The following is a 20658-nucleotide window of genomic DNA, read 5'->3' on the forward strand; positions in this document are numbered from 1 at the left end:
TTGTCTACTTTTTATTGATATATTTTTCAGTGGACGTGTAGTCACAATGCAACTTTTTCTCCATCGTTATTTGAAAATGGAGGGCAGAGTGGTTATTTGGTATTGCTATTTGGGTTTATTTACAGTTCACTACTATTCATGCATGCAATATTAGTCCAGAAGTGATAATTGCTTCTGCATTTTTATGAGAGAAGACAATGTCTTGCAAAGTTCACATGCTTTCATATGGAGTTTTCCTCCATGCTTTTCTCCACGTACATGGACTCCTATGTGTGGTTTCTTTTGAAATCAACAGAAGACGTAGAAACTTCTTCCATAATGAAGGTCAGATCTGTCCTGTAGTATGTTTAGTCACAGATTCAGTTCAGCAAGCTAAATGTGCCTACCATTCTCCAGATGATGTTTAAAAAGAGTAAAGAATACATGGCATCATGCAAGCTTACTTGACACTGATGTGGTGTACAACTAATCCTCTTTTTACATTTTAGTTTTCTTTTGAACTCTGTTTCTTATGATTAGGAGTCTGTGTTGACTCACTTATCCACAGCTCTTCCTGCATCATGAAATCTGGCACAAACTTCATGATTAACACTCAACCTCCACAACAGCATTATCATTAAGTTGTTGTTGGAGGGTTCAAACAGGCAAGGTACCTGGATCAGAGCCCAGTAATGATATTTAAAAACCTGACAAGTTTAAGGCACAACATTTTCTCAGTTTCAGTTGAAGAATAATCACATTCCACAGGATTTCACTTTTTAACACTTTCATAGAACTGGGATTTAGCACCAGGCAAATATTTAAGTACATGCTTAATTGCAAGGGTACAGGAAACATCCTTCAACTAAACAGGACATCTCAATACTGAGGGTCTCAATACTAAACATTTCAAACTAAGGATACCTGTAAGTGCTTTGATATCAGTGAAAGAGTGGCACTTCAGCACTTCCTAGAAGCAGAAGTTATTTTTCCCCGATATGTCCTTGGGGTTATGCTAATGGCTGTCTTTCTGTGCCCTTCTCACCAAGAGGTGCACTAGCAATCTCTCCTCTTGCTGGAATAGGTATTACCTGAAATTCTCCATTTCAAGGACAGATGAGAGCTGCATTTCCTCTGTCTGGTATGTTACCTTACAGGGACAAGTTGCAAAACTTGTTTCTGCTAAGATGTAAGAGAAGAGAAATCACAACGTCTTTTAACTAGAGAAACCTTGAGAAAAGCATATATGAAAATTTTCAGTTTTTTAGTTTCTTTCAAGAGTTTATACAGCTATGAATACTCTGGATTGAAATCCAGTGCAGGATTGAAGAAACAGTTGGTTCTTCCTTGGGATTCGAGGTGGTGCCCATCTGTTGTCAGATATTTCCTTCTGTTAGCAAGCACAGGTCTGCACTCCAGCACAGGACAGCGAGTCTTCAGAAAGAGGAATTGACATTTGCATGCAGGTGTTCAGTAATGTGCTGAACTGAAGATTCCATTAAATGCTAATTAGGAGTGTGTTTGAGCAGGTGATCAAAGGAGAAATGTAACAGTTTGGATCAGCTATTGGCTCTGTTACAATGTTGTTTCCAGCCTGGCTTCCAAGTTGCCTTCATAATTGTTCTGTGATGATTCCCTTTAACCCTCTCCCCTTCCTTCTCTTTTGAGTACTCATTGAGGAAGTAGCCTGGAGAGCACCATTTTTAATCCTTTGCCTAAAAGGAGTGGGATGATTCCCTCTGAATAATATGACAATTAACTATTGCAGAAAGGCAGAAATACCTGAGTAATTACATTTTGTCTCCTGCTCCAGGAAGGGAGCAGAGTGGAATATCTCAGCAGCTGGCACGCCTTGCTGATGTCTGTGCAGGTTCAGGTGTTCTCCCTGAAGAACTGGAAAACCCTTTAATCCCATCTATTTCATTATACTTCCCTCTTTGTGTGATAGGAGGTTTGCCTAAACAACAGATTTAATGTGCATGTACCTCGTGCAGGAGATAAGAACCACATCTTGTTCTGCCATTACAGCACTTTTTTACATTCATCTGCCCAACCTTAGGTTTCCAATACTAAAATATTGTTCTGTTTGTGGTCAGGCAGTGCTTGTTTCTGTACACAAATGTACCAGGTACTTTAAGCAATGAACCCCCCCAGGTTACCCTTCAGAGTGAGGTAGTAGAGATTCTCAGGAAATTTCCAAGTCCCGTCTCACAGAACAGAGTGTGCACTCTGGACAAAAAGATGCTGTTTCTGCAAAGACCTTGCAGGGCACTATTGGCTCCAAGATCTCTCTGCTCCAATATTTCTTTATACATGTTCTTAACTTCATACCACTGTCACTGCAAGCTGGGGACTGACTGCCTAAGTTAGATGCTTTTATTTTTGAAGGACTGTTGCCCATGGCCTCCTTTAACAGCAACCACTAGGTTGTGTGGATACTTCTTCCACTTTTATTTTTGAACCAGTATTTCAGTTACAAAAACCTAAAAGCACCTCAGTGAATTCCATTGCTTTTAAATACAGATATAGTTCAATGTTTTCTGATTGATGCAATCAATTTGCATAACTCTTCTCTCTACTTCACTCAGGCCAGTAACAGGAGACTAGCCAAATTAAATAATTTTCATAGTTTCCTTGTAGGAAATAATTATAAAAAAAAAAGTGGTTAAATTGCTCAACAAATGTGAATTTTTGAAATGTGGAAAGACCAACATCATTAAAAATTCCCTGTTCTTTGCTTTCTGTTACAATTGCTCTGCTTAAACTAACTCTTGCCATTAATCAACCTTTTTAGCGAGCTAGCTGACTAGATATGTAGGTGGAAAGATTCTCTTCTGATGTTCGCCCAACAAGGAAACATAGAAGAGTCAAGGAAATCTGTCTGGGGCAAAAAAGCAATATTCTGAGTTTTTTTTAAAAGCTTATGCAGAGTTATTAAATTTAGAGATGGCAGCCAAAAGACAGTAGAAAATATTATGAAAAATAAAATGAAAATTCATTTAAAAAAAAAATTGGTCTGTCTTAAATGACTGAGAAACTGCTTTTCCAGGGCTATCTTACTGCAGAAAATGCTGCTGCTCTGCAGCAGACACATTCCCAGGCTGGGCAGCCCCCAGGTGTTCAGTGGATATAGAAGAGCACAGCCCTGTGGGACACTTGTCCTCAAGTGCCCAGCAGCCTCCTTAGCCTCTTTTCTACAACTTTGGAGCCATCCTATCCATCCTGAATTTGTCTCAGGCTGGGTTGTCAGCAGAGGTGTACAGGGGCAGACAGCAACAGGGCTTGCTGAGGGTCTCCAGAGCCAGGCAGGCTGGGATCCACCTAAAACAGATCAGTTCTGAGGCTGCAGAACAAGTGTCTGCATGCCGGGAATGTGCTTGATGTTAATGGTTCTTGACCTGAATCTCTCCAGTAGACTTTGTTTATCTTAAACTGACCTGGCAGAAATTGCCAAGAAAGGCATGTGGGATATTGCTATTGCTCACTGGAAGCACTGGCTTGCTCAGCAGCTGTGCAGTGTTTTTTGGAGCAGTTTCTCTGTGGGTAGTTCAAGAGAGATCTGCAGCCTCTGCCCAAGGTTTGACTCATTGGCCCTTCAGAAACAGCAGACAGTTGCAACGCTGATATTTTACCATGGGTGTTTCAACTCTCCCATCACCTTGCTGCCTCCCTCGTCTTGAGCTATCAGTTTTGTTTAGCCTCAGATTAAATGTTATGTTATTATTTTACAACCTTGCCCTCACATCAATGTATGGTTTTTTGGCTTTTGGTTTTTGTTTGGTTGGGTTTCCCGCCCCCCCCCCATTATTCTCTGCTCTCCTGACTACAGTGTCAAGACATGAACTCTACTTGGTTGTAGAACCACCTAATGGTGGGGTTGGAAATGGAGTGCTGAATACATGAAGTATCTGGGAGGGAAAAAGCTTGAGGTGTTCCTTGAAACTTCTGCAGAGATACAGAAAGACTGAGACTATCATAATGACAGTGCATGGCCAGACTCCCAGCAGCTTCAGTCAAAGAGGAGGCTGGCCATGTGTGCATTGCAGTCTAATTGCATTTCAGCATTGTTTATGTCAGGGTATTAATAAGGGATTGAAAGGCAGAATCATTAGGATGTGCTTGGATAGATGATCTGGGGAAACCAGATTTGGGACATCAGTGAGGTATGTAAAATAAACAAGTAAAGAACAAATGTTAATTGTACTTAATTAGGAATGTACTGAACCACCCAAATTTAATTGTTGGATGTCTGCAAACATTGATGCCCATTAGTTTGCCCACAGCGGCTGGTTTTGTTTCCTGTGCCACCTTCTATTTTCAGGAAGGGAAAGGCTGAGTCTTTGGAGCTGGTATAAGTAGGTCAGATGCCATTAACAAGCAGGTAGTGCTAAAATGCCTTTGTTTGATTGGGCATGTGGCTGAATCCTCAGCTCTACCTTCACGCTGGCTGATGGCCACAAAGGCTGGTGGCCTTTGTGCCTTCCACCCTGTGCTACAAGAAAATCATCTTACAGCAATGTAGTAATGTAAAGGTACTTGTGGGTACACCAAAAATCCTACTAGCCATTCCCTTATTTTGGAGGGGTTGGGAATACAAGATTAGTATAATTAAATACAGATTAGTATAATTAAAAGTTAAACCCTGTGGTTCTTTACATAACCTTAAAAAAATGCAGAGGAACTGTCATGGGTGTACATTGCAGAAGCATGGACTTCCAGGGAACTTGAAGCCAAAGGAAAAAGAGGAGTGAAACAGCATATGATATGCTTCAGCCCGAATAAGGAATATGCTCAAGTATCTCATTCTTCACTTTCACTGGGAGCCAAAAGCCAATGCTTGCTTGTGAACACATTCTATCCTCTGAGTAGAGCTAAGTCCTTGTTTTCAGTCACTATTACGGAATTTATAATATTTTTTAATATTTTGTTTGCAAAATGCCATTTGAATCAGATCTGGCACATCCATGTGTTTACATAAGCTTGACAAATACATGCTTTATACTGAATACAGTTTGCCCCAGTCTGTCCACAGGGTTACACATTGATGAATTTATTCTGCAAGTATAAATTACTTCCTTATGGATCTTAGTTGAACCAGACCCTTAAGCTTTCAAGTTTCAATATTGCTAGTTTCCAAATCACTTCAAATCAAATTTTTAAAAAATTAAAACAAGAAGTACTGCATTATTTATTTTATCATTGATCAATCTTTAAACATAGGAGCTACAGCAGGATCCAGATGGTCAGGGATACTCTGCTTAGTATCACGCTTTTATTCTCACTTGCCTATGCTGGGTTTTTATTCACTTGCTCTTCCTTTTATTTTTTCCCAGTTTCTTGTTTTTACCTCTTGTTGCCTTCACAGGGTGGTCTCTTGGCTTTACTATGTGCAGTCTGACACCCAGCCTTAAGGAAAAACACTTAAGGGTCACGTAGATGGTGGGATGTTTCTGCTTGATCTTTTGCTGCGTGCGGCCCAGCCCATAGGAAGCCAAGTGTGTGACAGGCTGTACGTGGGGACTGCGCGACGTGAGCGAGGCCCCGCACGCTGGCAGTGTCCGAGCCAGTGGGGAGTCCCAGCCCGTAGCCAGAAGCCTGCTCCTGCACTAGCAGGGGCTCCTGGCCAAAGGAAGGCACCAGGTCAAGCTCTGTGTGTGCTTAGGAATGATTATGAATGGAGTACTATTACTGGATCGAGTACACCTTTTACAAAAATATACAAACTTTAGTTAGCATCCTCTTTCCTTTTATGTGTATGCCTTTCAAAAAGCCTTTGCAGAAGGCTTTGAACAGGCATGTGAGGTAGGATCGTGCTCAGAAAAAAATATTCAGTTAAAAAATAGAAAACAGAGGTTAAGAGGGAACAACCAGTTCTTGCAGCGTGGGGAAGTGATCAGTGAAGTTTTTCAGGAGCTGGTGCTGGGGTCTGTACTTGTCAACACCTTCAGAAATAACCTGGAAAAGGTGGCAAGGAGGTGACATTGTTTGCTGATGATGACAAGTTATTCAGATTTGTAAGGATGAGGGGCTGATTGCAATGAAATGCAGAACTCTGTGAATCCGGGTATCTGAGTGAAAAAGTGGCAGGTGAAATCCACTGAAGATAAATGCACATGATATACATAAGAAAAAAAAAAATCTTGCTTTTGTATGTAAAATACATGTTAAAAAGCTGTTGGCTGATCATTACTACTACAAAGAGGGATCTGAGTGCTGTGATAGATGGGTTTGTGAAAGTGAACACCACCATGAGCAGCTCAAAAATAAAATCAAGTGTTAGGAATTACCAGGAAAGAAACAAAGACCACAGTACAGAACACCATGATAACTCCACAAATCCATAAATTATCCATGTCTTTTATGCTACAAGAATTTCTGATCCTTTCATTTCAAAGGATGCAGCCAAACTAGGAGATACACCAGGAATAGCATAAAAAAGGATCAAAGGAATTTCAGAGAATGAGAGGAATGTGTGAAGGATGAGTGAGGAGAGAGATCAAGGCTCTGAAAGACTGAAAAAGAAGTGACTTGGGAACTACAGGATAGAGACTTACAGACTTGTGGAAGACACACATCTGAGGATCAGTTGTGTATATCTTTTCCAATTCAAGAGATAGGGGCCATTAGATGAAGACAGGAGGAACAGAATTTGGAACTAAAAAAGAATATAGCTCCTCATGTAGTGGATAGTGCAGCTGTGAATCTCCTTGCCAGAAGATTCTGGGGGTTTGAAAACTTTCTACAGTCTTGGAAGAGAAGTGTAGAAACAGTCTATATTGCGGGAAGTTCCTGAGCTGATAATAATTGGTGACTGGGGGAGTATTAGAAGGAAATATCTGAAGTTAGTCCCGCTCTTACTCATCCCCAACCATCTGCATATGGTCATTGTTGGGACAGGATATGGGGTAGATGGATCCTTGGTCTTACATCCATGCCTGTCGGTATTTTCTCTTCCTGTTTTCCCTCTAATCAACTCCCCTCTCTCCTTAAAAATGTTTCCCTCCATTCTTTCTCATCCTTTCCTTGTTTTCTGCCTGGACTTCAGTCCCTCACTCCATTCAGCCAGAAGTGGCTCCCAGACCCCTGCTTGAAGAGAAGCTGAAAACAAATGATCTTGAAAAACACAACCTCAGTGGATCAACAGCTCCTCTATCTCCTTTGCTAATCACTGGAAAATGGAAAGGGTGAGAGTTGTGCTTCCAGCTTGTCAACAAGACAGGCAGTATGAAGGACTGTGTAAATACCTACTGAAGAGTTACTCCTTTCTAGACCCAAGAGGGTACAGATAGGACAGAAAAGGAGAAAAGGGAAATTTTGGCATTCTGAGAAGGAAGGAGTTGTGGATACATGGATCTTGGAATATTATAGATGTAAGGTTATATCTAGAGGTTGAGTGAGCTATTAGAAGTGAGTTGTGCAAGGAAAATAACTTACACTAGAAGGGTCTGAACAATAAATTGGACTTTATTTACAGGGAACATTAATTGGAAATAAAAAAAAACAACTGAGTGCAAGACTGGACATTGCATGTAGAGGTTTTGTGGAATTTCTATTTAGGATTCTGACTGTTCAACCAAATTGCAAGACCCTCTTCCTTGCAGTGCACAGACTCTCAAAATCAAACAATTTTTTCCCCTGAAAGAAATTCTAGGTACTTATGAAAACCTCATGGGATAATTCTAGAGTTCCAGCCAACATCCTGCTTCTCTGTGCAGGACATGATTTTTTTGCTTTTGCACAAAGTGGAGGCTGAATCACAGTAGCTTCATGGAAACTGAGAGTGAACACAGTCTAGTAAAGGAGGGAAGAGAGTAGTATAACAAGGAAGGAAGGAAGAAAGGTAGGTTTGGCTGAAACATGATGGTATTCTGTGTCGATGAAGAATGGTAAGCAGTGTGAAGTAGAAAATTAAGAGTTGAGAATCAAAATACAGTTTTCTGATAAGACAAGGTGAGAAAATTTCAGATAACCTCAGTGTGTGTAGACACCTGAAAAATGCTGTTATGTTCCCTAGTGGCCAGGAGTTTCAAGCAATAGCAAAGAAGTTGGAAACAAAATGGGGTTTTTTTGGTGACCTTCAGCCTCAGTCATCTGCATTTTTTGTTGTGACTAACTGGTGTTGCAGGGTGCTCAGGTGTGCAGTTAAAGAAGTGATTTTTTTTTTTCCTGTGGAAATCTGAGTGTGGTTTGATGAAATACTGAAAATTGGGGTAGGTAACATTGCTATTTGTCTTGCTGCTTCTTTTGAGATAGCTCAGATCAATCAGCTTTCCAGGCAGCAAACTGGAATAGTTAAGGGCAAGTCATAATGTTTGGAAAGGATGAATATGAAAGGGAAACACCATCCAGTTATCTGGTTGCATGTCAGTAATAGCAAGAAAGGCAATGTGCAGTTATCAAATGCTTCCTTTTTTGATAGAGCCATGAAAATACACAAGAAAGCTCTAAATGCCATCTACCCTACTCTTTTCAAAGATGCCCCCCAGGAGAACGAAGCTTTTGGAACATCAGGGACATGATCCTAAATAAATAAATAGAAATGAACAAATAAACAATAAAGAATGTAAAACACATCCAGTTCCTCCCTCCTGTAATTTTCCTCCTAGCTCCACCAATGTGCATATTAGGGAAGATGTTTGGGATGAGCTCCCAGCTGCAGTTTTGACAGTATTTCTACCTCTAACTGATTGGTTTTGACCTGGATCAGGAGCACCTGGACCATAGCTTCTTAGAATCATAGAATCACATGCATAGACAAAGCTGGCAAGGGGCCAACACATGTTCTCCTTCCCCCACCCCCATAAAGCACGTTTTACAAACTGTACATGCTCAATGCTACTATTTTTCCTCTCTGTTTCCTGCTTCAAATTGACTCAATATTCCCAAGGACACGTGGCTACACCAGCCCTGTGCTATCAATCACACAGCATTGGACACTGAGGTGCAGAGCAGGCATGGCCCATGCCATTCAGATTTTTTTTGGTAACTTGTAAATAAAAACCAGCTCCTATGTATTCTTTACAATTCCAGGAATTTCCAGAGTTCCTGTCTTAATGTTAATGTCATCACCATTGCCTCTTAAACATTGTGAGTCAGCCCAAATTGAATTTGTAGTGACATTGCCCTCATGCTGCTAGGAATTGCTGGCCTAAAGAAAAGGATAGCTGCTGAGAAAAGTATGGTGACTGCCAATAATCACTCTAAAAAATGGGCACTGTTGGTGACAGGATGGTTTCCTCTCCCTCCCAACAAATACTACCCCAGTGAATGAGTGAGGCTGCCAGGGGCTTTGCCAAGTGGAAAGCTTACTTTCAGAGTTGAATGAAATTCAAGTTACACGAGGTAATGATTGCAATGGCCTCTGGAATCACACAGGAGGGCTTGGGAGGGAGAAGCTGGGAAGACAAGGAGACAGAAGATGAGTGCTTTTCCAACTGATCTGTGGATTGAGGCTCTTTTGCTGGTATTTGTTGTTGTGCTTGAACTGAAAACTGCAGTCTTTGGCACAGGGAAGATGTGTCTGGATGGGCTAGATCTGGGGCTTTCAATCAGAACTGACTGTCATACGTGAGGTCAAACCATCCTATGAGCAACTGGACAAATTGTTTACCTCAGCTCCCATGCTCTGCTATAAATCACCGAGCAGCTTTTCTTCTGAGACCAGTAGTTTCATCAGCAGGACTTTAGCTTGGAGCTGGTTTGTAGTGTGATTTCAGTGAAATACATCAAGATGACATGAAGTACACTCTTACCCTGGAAACTTTTCCCTGTTGATAGTTATAAATACACCATGCTATTGTGCTTGGCATGCTGCATGCTAATAGAAGTGAGGGCTCTGAAACTCATTAGGAAAGGGAACGGGCCGTGGAGTGGAGCGAGGACAGTGTGAAGCGAAGGCTGATCACCACAGCCTTGTTCAGAATAGGCCATGGGAGTTTTCTTATCTCGCTTTGGCAGGAGGTGCTGCTAGCTTCCTGTGCGAAATCACGAGCATATGCTGCTTTCCTCTTGTTGTTTGGCTTCCTCCGCTACACAAGACGGTTCCCAGCACTGTGATTATCTTTGCATCTTCAAACATGGCACACTCTGCTTCCTCAAGGGCTTGATGTATTCTTGAGTAGCAGGCTGGCTCCCCTCCCCCCAGCCATTTCTCCAGGGCCCCTGTGGGTGCCAACTCCGCACATCACAGACCCTTTATTAAGCTGGACTTACTTCTGGTTGCATAAACCACCCCCAGCGTCTCCAAATCCGTATAAATTCCCGAAGCTCTGGGTGATGAGCAGGTCTGACAGCAGGACTCATGCTGCCACAGGCAGAGCCACTCTGACCCCTCTTTCCCCCTGTGCTGGGCTTCTCTGAAAACCTTACAGAGAATTATGATTTTATATTTACAGAGTGGCTCCTATTTTTGCAAAAGAATAGCCTTTTTCAAAGGCTGATGTGTGCCTGTGTGGGTGCACACCTGCAAACGTGCATGCCAGCACACATGCAGGCATATGGGAAAAACTACTTAGGGTGTGATTGACCTGAGTGCTCTGCTTCTACCAGCGCTCCACTAAGGCAGCAGTGTCTGATTGCCTCACTTGGAGGTTGTGTAACTTCTATAAACGAAGGTTTGTACGCACCCCTGTTAGCATTTCTTACATGGGATCTCTACACATACAGAGTTGCACCCACAAAGTAGAAACATGAAAGGGTCTGCAGGGACACAGGTGAAAGGAATGCACAGAAATGTGCTGGCGGATATCAGCTTGTTTATCAATCCCTGCGCATGCTGCGTGCTCTTTCGCTAACCCGGCGGTAACCCTGCTGTAAGATTTCCTGAAGATGCAAAGCACCGAGGCTCATCCCACAACAAAACATTTCAGGAATTCATGTACTCTAGAAGTATCTGGAGTAAGATACAAATATCTAAAATGCAGTGGGATTTCTCCGCAAACACAGACAGTTCCTGCTAAAAATGCAATGCCCTTGTTATTTGACTGAGTGGGTAGTTTGAAGAAATTGGTAATTTCCTTGAAATCAGAAAAATATGCAGCTGATGTTATGTGAGGACACACTCTATGAAACATCAGTTGAGTTACCAGGAAGATGATTGCCTATTTTGGTTCCAGCCAGCATGGATTTTTGTGTTTTCATTTTGCTCTCTTTCTTTCCAAGCATCTGTGCTTAACACAAACATTTGGTTTGGTGATTGCATCTAAGCTCAGCAGAACCTTTTCTCTTTCTGTTACAAAATGGTAGTTGTTAGAAGCTGAAGTCAAGTTAAGAGACAGGGCTTCAGGACTGATTTTTCCCTTCCCCATCTCTACCTGATGCTGTTGGCTTAGGCAGCACCTTTCACATGGCACCCCTGGCAGCAGCAAGAGCTGGGATGACTTGGAGTGTCAAAAAGAGTAGCCATCTCAGGATTGTGGACACAGCTTGTGTGCTACCCCTGAGCTATTTTAGTGTATTTGAGGTTAAAGTGAAGGGATTTGGCAGCTGATGAGAGGAAGCATCTGGTTCTGCATCCAAAGGGATGAGTCTGAGTCTTGTCCTAGACTCTGCCTGGCAGCCCTGCTGCAACTGATCTGTAAACATTTGCTGATCCAGCAGTTGGTGTACAACAGTACTCACACCTCCAGCAGTGTGCTGTGGAGTGTAGCATTCTCAGCTTGATTGTGATTCCTTTTTTATTAAAACCATGGACAACAGCTATGAAGAGTATTTGATTTTCTATTCTAATTGCATTAACCTTGTAATCCCAGTTTGGATATGGAACGGAATGTGACGTCAGTAGAGTTCACATATGTGCCTCCAGGGCTAGTCTAGCACTTTACATGTGTTTTTCTTGTTATTGTGATGTTATTGTAGTTATGATGGTGGTTTGCATTCTGGTATTAATGAGTAATCAACATCTCATTGTGCTAAGCATCAACAAAGACATAACACTGTCCTCATCCCTAAGACATGGCCAATTAAATATATACAGTCTTTTTAAGGAAATGTGAGGAAGAGTATAATAATAGCAACTGAGTCTGGAGGCTCCAGAGCTGTAGGAAAGGAAATTGGAGATGTTTTTCAAAGATGCACAAGCAGCTTCTGAATACGCATTATGCCTTCTTTGTTTCCTTTACCAAAATATGTGTAAGGACTTCTATGGTACAAAATTTCAGCACTGTAACAAAGAAACAAAAAAAACCCAAAGAAACATAAATGCATTCTGTGGGGATAGGAAAAAAATAAATTAGGAGGCACCTTTTAATATGCATGAAGTGGGATTTTGGTGTCTGTGTTTTCCTGTAGAGATTATATCCAGTCACAAATGTGCTTTTGATGCTGCCTGTTTGTGTGTCTGGCATCACAAATTGAGTTTTGATAGCTTCTATGGCATGAAAATGTTACCAGCTTAGCCAAATTATCATGCCTTCTGTGTTTTATTCTTGTTACGGAACCAGCCTTCTTAAAGCTTCAAATGTGCAGAGTAAATGGCATCTACCTTTCTGCATAATTTTTACCATTTTACCCCACCTGAGCATGACAGGTGCCCTTATTAATGCACCTGTCTTGCATTCCCCCGGCCTCAAAAATAATGTATTGGAAGTTGGCTTTTAAACCAGAGTCTGAAAGATGTGGTTGTGTAGATAGGGGTTTCCTGACAGGCTCTTGTTCCCCGTCCTCTCTCCATGCATGAATCTCCATTGCCTTCTTCTCCTGGTTTTCTTTCTTTTTTTTTTTTTTTCACACTGATCCTTTCAGTGCACACTGTGAAATTTGGGCAACCCACGTTAGTTTCCATGTCATTATTTCTTTAAGCTGTAATATCTGCTAAGTCATTGGCCAGTTTGATGCAAAGCTGCACAATTAAAAACAGGCATGTAAAGTTGGTGTATCATTGGTATTCTAAACAACACAAAGTTTACTGTGCAAGGCAAACTGCATAGTTGGCTGAAGTGAAATGAATCTCATTCTTTGGTCAGGATTGCATCATATTCTGTTTTTCAGTACTGGGCTTTAAAGTTCATTTCTCCAAACAACTGTTATACAAGTCAGAACTATTTGATTACAGATAGGACAGCCATTATCTTTCAAATCCAAGGAACGTAGTGTATTTGAAAGAACTTCATCAAGCTGAAGGGTTAATCTCTGCCAGTGGTGCAGGAATTGAACAAGCAACAACTAAATTCTGGATGAAAAACTGAACTAGATATTCTCAAAGAAGAACAGGGTCAGGCAGCACTTAAGAAGCATTCCAGTGTGTTTATATCCATGTGTACCAAATCAGACGCTAACAAACAAATTATCTCTACCATGACCACACCTGAATGTTCTGATTACAAGCCAATTTGTTGCATAAGGCAAAAACATTTTATCTCTGGGACTTTCAATCATTATGATGTATTTGATTTTCTTCCAGTTAAATTATCATTTAAATCCCTTTTTCATTTGGGTATAATTCTGTTTAACTTCATTTTGTTCATTTGCAGGATTATGCTTGTTTTTACTGTGTGTCTTGTAATCACTGAGCCTCAGTATTAATATCTTGCTGTTTTGTAAACTGAACTAAAAAAATATACTGAACTAAAAAAATATTCAGAAATTAAAACTGGCATAATCTTTTGTTAAAGCAGAAAGAACCTGCACAAAGTAAAAAAGCATCCAATGCATTATGGAAAGCATCTTGAAACAAATATAATTTATCATGAGTTAAAGGCTAAAAATAGTATGAACTCATGTTTTGGTCATGTCTGAAAACACGAGCATTGGAAATGGGATGTTGGTCTTGCACAGCTCTATATTTAGGCTCTGACTGTAAATTCTGGCCTCACAATTTGCAGCGGCTTAAATGTGAACATTTACTCCAGAGAGCTAATATTCAAGGAGTGGATGTGGAAGTGAATCCAATTATCAGGCTCCAAACCTCAAGATTTAATGAAAAGCAATTATACTTTACTGGTCGTCACAACACCTGCAGTTTTCCTGACTGATCACTCTTTTCAAATCAATTGTTTTGTCTTATGTGTTGAATTTCTATCCAATTTCTATCACAAATCAGTAACATTTCAATTCTTCTTGTCTTTAGGCATGGATTTTGCTTTTATACTGAAGGATCTTTCATTCTGAAAGCTGGCAGCAATGTAGGAAACAGGATCCAGAGCATCACTGAGAGAACAGCTGTAATAGAGGGCAAAAATAAGGTATGATTCCTAGGAGCAGATAACCTTTCTGTGTGACAGCATGTGTTGAAAAGGCACTGTAAGATGCTATCAAGGTAACAGAGAGGAAGCCAGCATTTTTATATTGTTTGGATTTGAGGACCTGCTTACATGTAGATAAGTTTTATACTTGATATTTATCTGCCGAGAGTATTTTTTTCTAGTGGCAGTCATATAAAGGTAAGTGACATGCCAAGACAGTGTATTGGTGGGATTCTCTAGATCTGCTCTCTTATTCATGGTCTGAAGTATCTTGGGGTACATCAGGAGCAGGGGGCAGGGTTCCAGGCCATCTTTTCCTCATTTTGTGCAATTGCACAATTTCATGGTTTTTTTCCTATGAGAATTAAACTATTTATACTCATTAGTCAGTTTATTCACAGATGTGGTCCTAGTTGATTAGATGGCCATGTCTTTTTTGGAATAAATTCTAAAGAGCCAAAAGAATCCAGACTATGGAAGCAAAGTTTAAGAGAAGTCTCAGTCAGGGACAGCAAGACAGGGTTAATCCCAGCAGTGTTAGCCATCTGAATTTAGGCGTTAGTCCAAGTCAGGCATCCCTTTATGGGTCATGGGGACATGCAGGTGATTCTGAAGGGTATGTGGGCCTGTAGTCTATTGGTGTCTAATGTGGAAGAGAAAGCCCATGAGATTAACTTGCCAAGGGCTCAGGAGGATTGTCCATCAGTTAAAGCCTCAAATCAAGGCTACCCTCGATCAGCTGCACTTCCCTGGGATAGACATGAGACTGATTTGGTGTGGCTGGGTAGCTCGTGCTACAGAGCAGCTCAGGTATCATAACACTGTCACAGTCTGTTTTCACAGGCTAGTTTTGTTCGTGGCAGTAATAGCTAAAGAGATTATGAATTTTAAAGCCTGTCCTACTCTAGGCCTTTCATTTTTAATGACACCAAAATGCTTTTTGTAATTCTAAGGGCACTGGGGTTAAAGGTCTCTTTTCCTTGATGGCTGCCTTCAGTTTCCTGCATATGAAAATGGGTATAAACTGTAGTTATTCTCATGTCAAGGCCCTTTCACACACCGCAGAACAAATAGAGATTTACGTGCAGCCAAGAATCAGATCTGGGACTGCATTTTCTCCGGCTGTTTTATTATTTAGAAAGTATCACAGGTGTCCATGGCACCATTCCAGCGCGTGGGAACAGGCTGGATCCCAGGGAGGCATTTGCTCTATTTAGCTGTCCAGCTCTACCTGCTTAAAGATCAAGGCAAAGATGGGAGCAAACAGTTTCCTAGGGTACACTATCATAGGAAAGCACATGAAAAATGAAACATAAGAAGGGATTTGAAGGAGGAAAGGGAAATCATTTCAGGCACAAGAAAACACAGTCTATTCCACAGGGGGAATGATGAACAAGATGATAAGAATCAATTCTTTTCCAGCAGTCATTTATCCAGGCTATGGGTGCAGTCCTACCTGTTCACAGGGTGCAGAAGGAGCTCATTCTCCTTGTGTACCATGCTTTTTGGAGACAGCAGAAGAGGAGTGGCTAAAATATCAAAGCAACTTCCAGTCAACAGCAAATAAATTCCTCCCTGGAGAAAGATGCTAATAATGGGTCCTTGCAGTAGAACTGCAAGTCTTTGGCAAGCAGCCCCCTTTTAAAAATGTGCCCAGAAATGAACCAAGGAATGCTCCTTGCACGGAAGGATTTGCAGTGAAACTTATTGGTCCTCCCTGGTATTCCTTGTCTTTTTGCTCTTTAGTTCAACTAAAAAAGGTCTACCTTGCTTTGCTTTACTCCTCCTGGTCCCTGTGGGGAGGGGGAGGTTAGTGAAACAATCTCTGTGCTCAGCTTTTTCACAACTTTTTTAAAGTTTCTCTATTTCTGCTGCTCTTCCTTAGCTTTGCAAGCACAGCTGGACTGCTATTGTAAGTAAAAAAATGCTCTCTAAGCCCAGGCTCCTGGCCAAGCTGAGAGCTGCATGATTAGTGCACACACAGCTGCTCTAGAGCATCCAGGATTGTTCTTTCAAATCCACGGGAGTCTATGGCTTTTCACTCTTCACAGCCCAAGACTCACCCTCCATGTCCCTGAGCAAACTCAAAGAGACAGAACCCCTGCCCATCTGCAGCGATATTGTCAGAGTGCTAATAGCACTGAGCTCACTGAATGCAGCACGTCATCGCAAGGGTCTGTCTCTGATGGACTGCTGCTGTGAGCAATTCCATCCTGCAAGCAGCTCTGAACAGCTCTCTGAGGCACTTCCACATCAGTGGTGCCCTGCTAAATAAACAGAATGTCTACCCCGCTTCCACATCCCAGCACAGCAAGAGTGGTAAAAACAAGCTCAGAGCTCAATGGAAACAACAAAGATGTAGGAGACAAAGAGGTAGGAAATGAATGAAGAAACTCAGAAAGTTTCACATTTGGGTTAGCATGAAAGGAGAAATGTGTGTGGTCACAGGATGAGATTATTGTAAGCAAGGGAAGAGATGAACAAGGAATGATCAACAGGTTTCTTTAGCAAAGAAGGTAGCCATTTCCACCTTCCTAAAGACATTGTGCCAGTTCCACATGTTTCCTGTATGTGCAACATCTAAGTGCCTCCACTTTGGCTCTTTGCTGTGGTAGGTTGTTTGTTTGTCTGTGGTTATCAAGGTAGCCACAAGTATATTTAAAGTTATCAAAAGCTCAAGCCCTGTGCCTGTGCGGTTGAAGTAGTGCAGGAAGCCTGCACTACATTATTCTTTGGTGACAGAGAAACCGTGACAACAGTGTTTTAGTAACATTTCCGCTAAACCTCTCTAAGCAGACATAGAGAAATTCAAGTGGTACAATGGAAGAACTTCGTAACATAAGCCATAATACTTAATCATAAGACAGCTCTTGAAGTGATTTTATTCCCCCACCCAATGTTCTGATTCTCGTTTTGTTGGACATTTCAGCAACTTCCTACAAAGCTGTGCTATTCTTAGGATTGTCGTGTAAACAGGTCACAGACACTCCTGTCATTCAGCTAACACCCATCACTTCTCAGTGTTCCCTGTTAAAGCTGACTGCTGTGTCTAACTGGGGGCTAACACTGGTTATTATTCTTTACGTGGTCAGTGTTCATTAGAATGTCAGTCAGTGAATGAGCTGCCATAATAAGGCACAGAGAGCTGGTGCGTTCATTGTGCAGCTGCACACAACGGGCAGCGGTGCATGCATTCATTGTGCTCTGTCCCGGGTGTGCAGGCACACACTGGCTTATCAACAGCTTTGAAGGCACTTGGTACTCCTGCTGCATGGGTACAAAGAACAGGGATCTGTAGGAGAAGTCAACAAGGATCCTGGGCATGCAGCACGAGCAGAAGACCACTAAGAAGGCAAGTTCAGATGAGGGAAAGCAAAAAGTGTGGGCCAAGAAGAAAGGGTTATAAATTCAAGGGAAGGAGACAGTAGACAGGAGGGCAATTGAGTACAAGGAAAAGGTGGGGAGAGTGAGACAAAACCCTCTGGTTTTTGGGAACTAGCCTACTGAGAACCTGAAATGGAACAGAAGGTCCCTGACTGCCTCATGCCTCTTCTGCTAGCATATGTTGGAGTACCACTGACCAATAGCAGGTACCACAAAAGCTGGGCCTGTGTCACAGGGTATGCCTCCAGGTATGGTGCATAAAGGGTAGTAATGCATGAAATTGGAGCTTACCATGCATGTATGTGTGTGTGTCTGTGTGTAAAAATATATATGTGTGTGTGTGTTCGTGTGTCTATATGTATATATATGTATATATGTATGTATGGCTTTGTTTTCCACTGCACGAATACCTAACTGACACAGGTTTTTAGTGGCTCCAGCACTTGTGAATGACAAAACCACTTGACTTCATGGAAAATGGAAAGTAATGGCCCTGTAACATGATTCTGGAAGACAAAATTTAGACTTACCCTTATGCGTCTCTGGTTTGGCTGCCAAAGATAGGTCAGCCTGACTGGTGGTAGTATTAAAAAGTGTAACCCTCCAAAGTGGAGTGCTAAATAGTCAGAAGAGTCAATCCTTCCTGGACAAGACTGATAAGTGTAATCACGCAAAATAAAAGGGTTCCATCTCTCCCGCATCTTCTGTGCCAAGCTCTAAACATCTACCTGTCTTCTGAGTTCCCATATTACTGATGAGATGGAGAAGCGTGTGCTGTGTCTGTTCTCAGTCCTGACACATGCCAGCTGTCTGGCCAGCACATCTGTGCAGACTGGCCATCTGGAAACCAAAAGGAAGAGAAAGCTGTTTAGCTCACTACAGCAGCATTTTGATCTTTCTCCTCTACCCAACAGCTTGTTTTCATTAAATGTGTGAGATCTCATGAGCTTTGGGTTGTCAAGTCTTGGTTGAAACTGGACAATGGATTCAGAAATTACTGAGCATGTGGGCGAGGAGAAGATACTGGCAGACAGATGGACAGGCTGGCAGACAGATGAACATAAGAACAGTATGATCTTCCTCAGAACCCAGGCTAAAGATAGCAGTGGGAGCCCCATTTTGCTCTCTTCAGCACATTGTAACTTCTCCTGGAGCCTTCCTGAGTGCTACTAGAATTGCTGTCAACACTTTTAAGTGAATATTTGGGAGGTACCAACAGAGCCAAGCTCTTGGTGAAATTAAAACCAGCAGAACTTGGGGCTTGCTGCTGCTTCTGAGCTGTGGGACAGCACAGGATGCAGAGGGAAAACACAGCTCTGCTTGATACACAGCTCATAGAGATTTTTCTGTCTGATCCCAGGGGGAAAGTTCCTGTATGAAAAGGGATGTTCTTCTGTGTGTGCTCTTGTCCTCCTGTTGAGGATATTTTGGTGTTTCTCCCACAGTGGTCCTGAAGGTGAAACATGTTGACCAGACGCTTTGCACTGATGCTCCTTGCCAACATATGCCAAAATCATACTTGCCAAGTATGTTTTTGGCACAAGCAGACCAATCCAGCAGTGCACTACCAATATTTAGAAATGGATCTTCCTAAATGATATTCCTTTAGACACAGATAAATCCAAGGGTGTAAAGAGAGCATATTTTCATTTATTTCCTTTTTTTTTTTAACTAATAGTTCTTCTTAAAAGCATAACTAGAAAGGAATTGACAATAACAGACAGACTTGCACTAACCTGCTCTATGTTGAAAGGGCAGTATTTTGCTTTTTAAATACATGGGCTGTTTCAAGAAGTCAAGGCAGCAATCTCTGAACAGAGCAAGTTCATGTCAGTGTCTTAAGAGGCCTTCTGGGAGGGCTCACATAAGAGCCAGGTTGCCAAACATTTTCTGAAAACTTATTTTCCTCCTCTGCCATCAGCTGGAGCACTGGGAATCCTCTATATCATCTGCTTTGAGAAGAGCAAAATTTGAGCAGACCCTCCAGGGGAAAGACCAGCCCACCATGGCTCCAACAGCAATGATCTTGTCAGCTGCTTTGCATTCCCTTTGCCTCCCCAGTCTTTTCCTCATCAGTTTCCACCACAAACAAATCTGTGAATTCCTCTTCCATATCTTAGGATTTCTGCCTTATGCCTCTTTTATTTGCCCAGCAAATCAGCAGCAGTATGGGACTTAGTTCCCTAGCCCCCGGCTTTGAGATGAGCCTCTAACACTTCAGCAGAGGTGATGGGAGTTAAAAAAGGCATAAAGGGCCAAAACTTTGGTGGTAAATGGGGTTTGTGGAGAGATGATGCTGAAGATATTGAGCATGTCAGGAGGGATTTGCCTGTTCTGTCTTATCATGCCAACTCAATTCAGACTTTCTGTATATAATGTAGTTGCAAATCCAGGGACTGAAACTTGCTGTTGTGATGCCAGATGATACAAGATTGTGGAAACTTTTGCTTCTTTTGCAGCAATAGCTGTACAGAGGGACCATGTTGCACAAACTGATCTCAAACAGCCATAGTTTCTCCATAAACAATACACCAGGCTTAGTTTTATACACATTGCTTCTCTGGTGGGTTTTGGCTGGCATCCACAGTGAAAAACACAGACTGCACCACTGGAGGGCTCACAAACTATTTAAAGAGATGTTATCTTATCCTTGTGACTAATTTATAAGCTAAAAGATTTTTACAGAGACATGTTGTCTCTAAAATATTCTGTTCTGTTGCAAAGTCAGTCTTGCTTCCTCCTAGACACTGTGGCTTTCTCTGCCTCAGTAGAGTAAACATACCAGTGTGTGCTCTCTAGCACTAAGGCCTCCTCTGTTCACAGCATTTAATTCTCTTGCCTTCCAAAGAGCCATTGCTTGCATGGGAGTTGCCTGTTGGAAGTGATCCTTGGCTCATGCTAAAGTATTTGGGACAGTGTAAGTTAGTCAAAACCAAAATGTTGCTGGGGGGAAAAGCTGACAATTTAAATCACTGGCTTTTAGTGCCAATGAATGTTCTCTCAGGCAATTTAATACACAAGAAAAGGCATCATCTGTAAGTCACTGCAGTCGTACTCCTTTAGAATAACTCTATGCACCATTCTCAGTGTGACGAAATTAATAATCAGAGCACAG

At 41.8% G+C, this 20658-nt stretch overlaps 1 protein-coding gene across 1 annotated transcript in view; it reads left to right on the forward strand.

The window, feature by feature from the left end:
* The window catches only part of FLT1 (fms related receptor tyrosine kinase 1), a 109029-nt gene that overhangs the window by 38056 nt on the left and 50315 nt on the right, over nt 1-20658 (forward strand). The window contains exon 11 of the mRNA XM_041415966.1: nt 14045-14159. Within this exon, the coding sequence (XP_041271900.1) occupies nt 14045-14159 (115 nt within the window). The remainder of the gene's footprint in view (nt 1-14044; nt 14160-20658) is intronic.

Source organism: Onychostruthus taczanowskii, unplaced genomic scaffold (genome assembly GCF_017590055.1).
Source record: "Onychostruthus taczanowskii isolate IOZ18803 unplaced genomic scaffold, ASM1759005v1 scaffold50, whole genome shotgun sequence".
In the NCBI taxonomy this organism is placed as follows: domain Eukaryota; kingdom Metazoa; phylum Chordata; class Aves; order Passeriformes; family Passeridae; genus Onychostruthus; species Onychostruthus taczanowskii.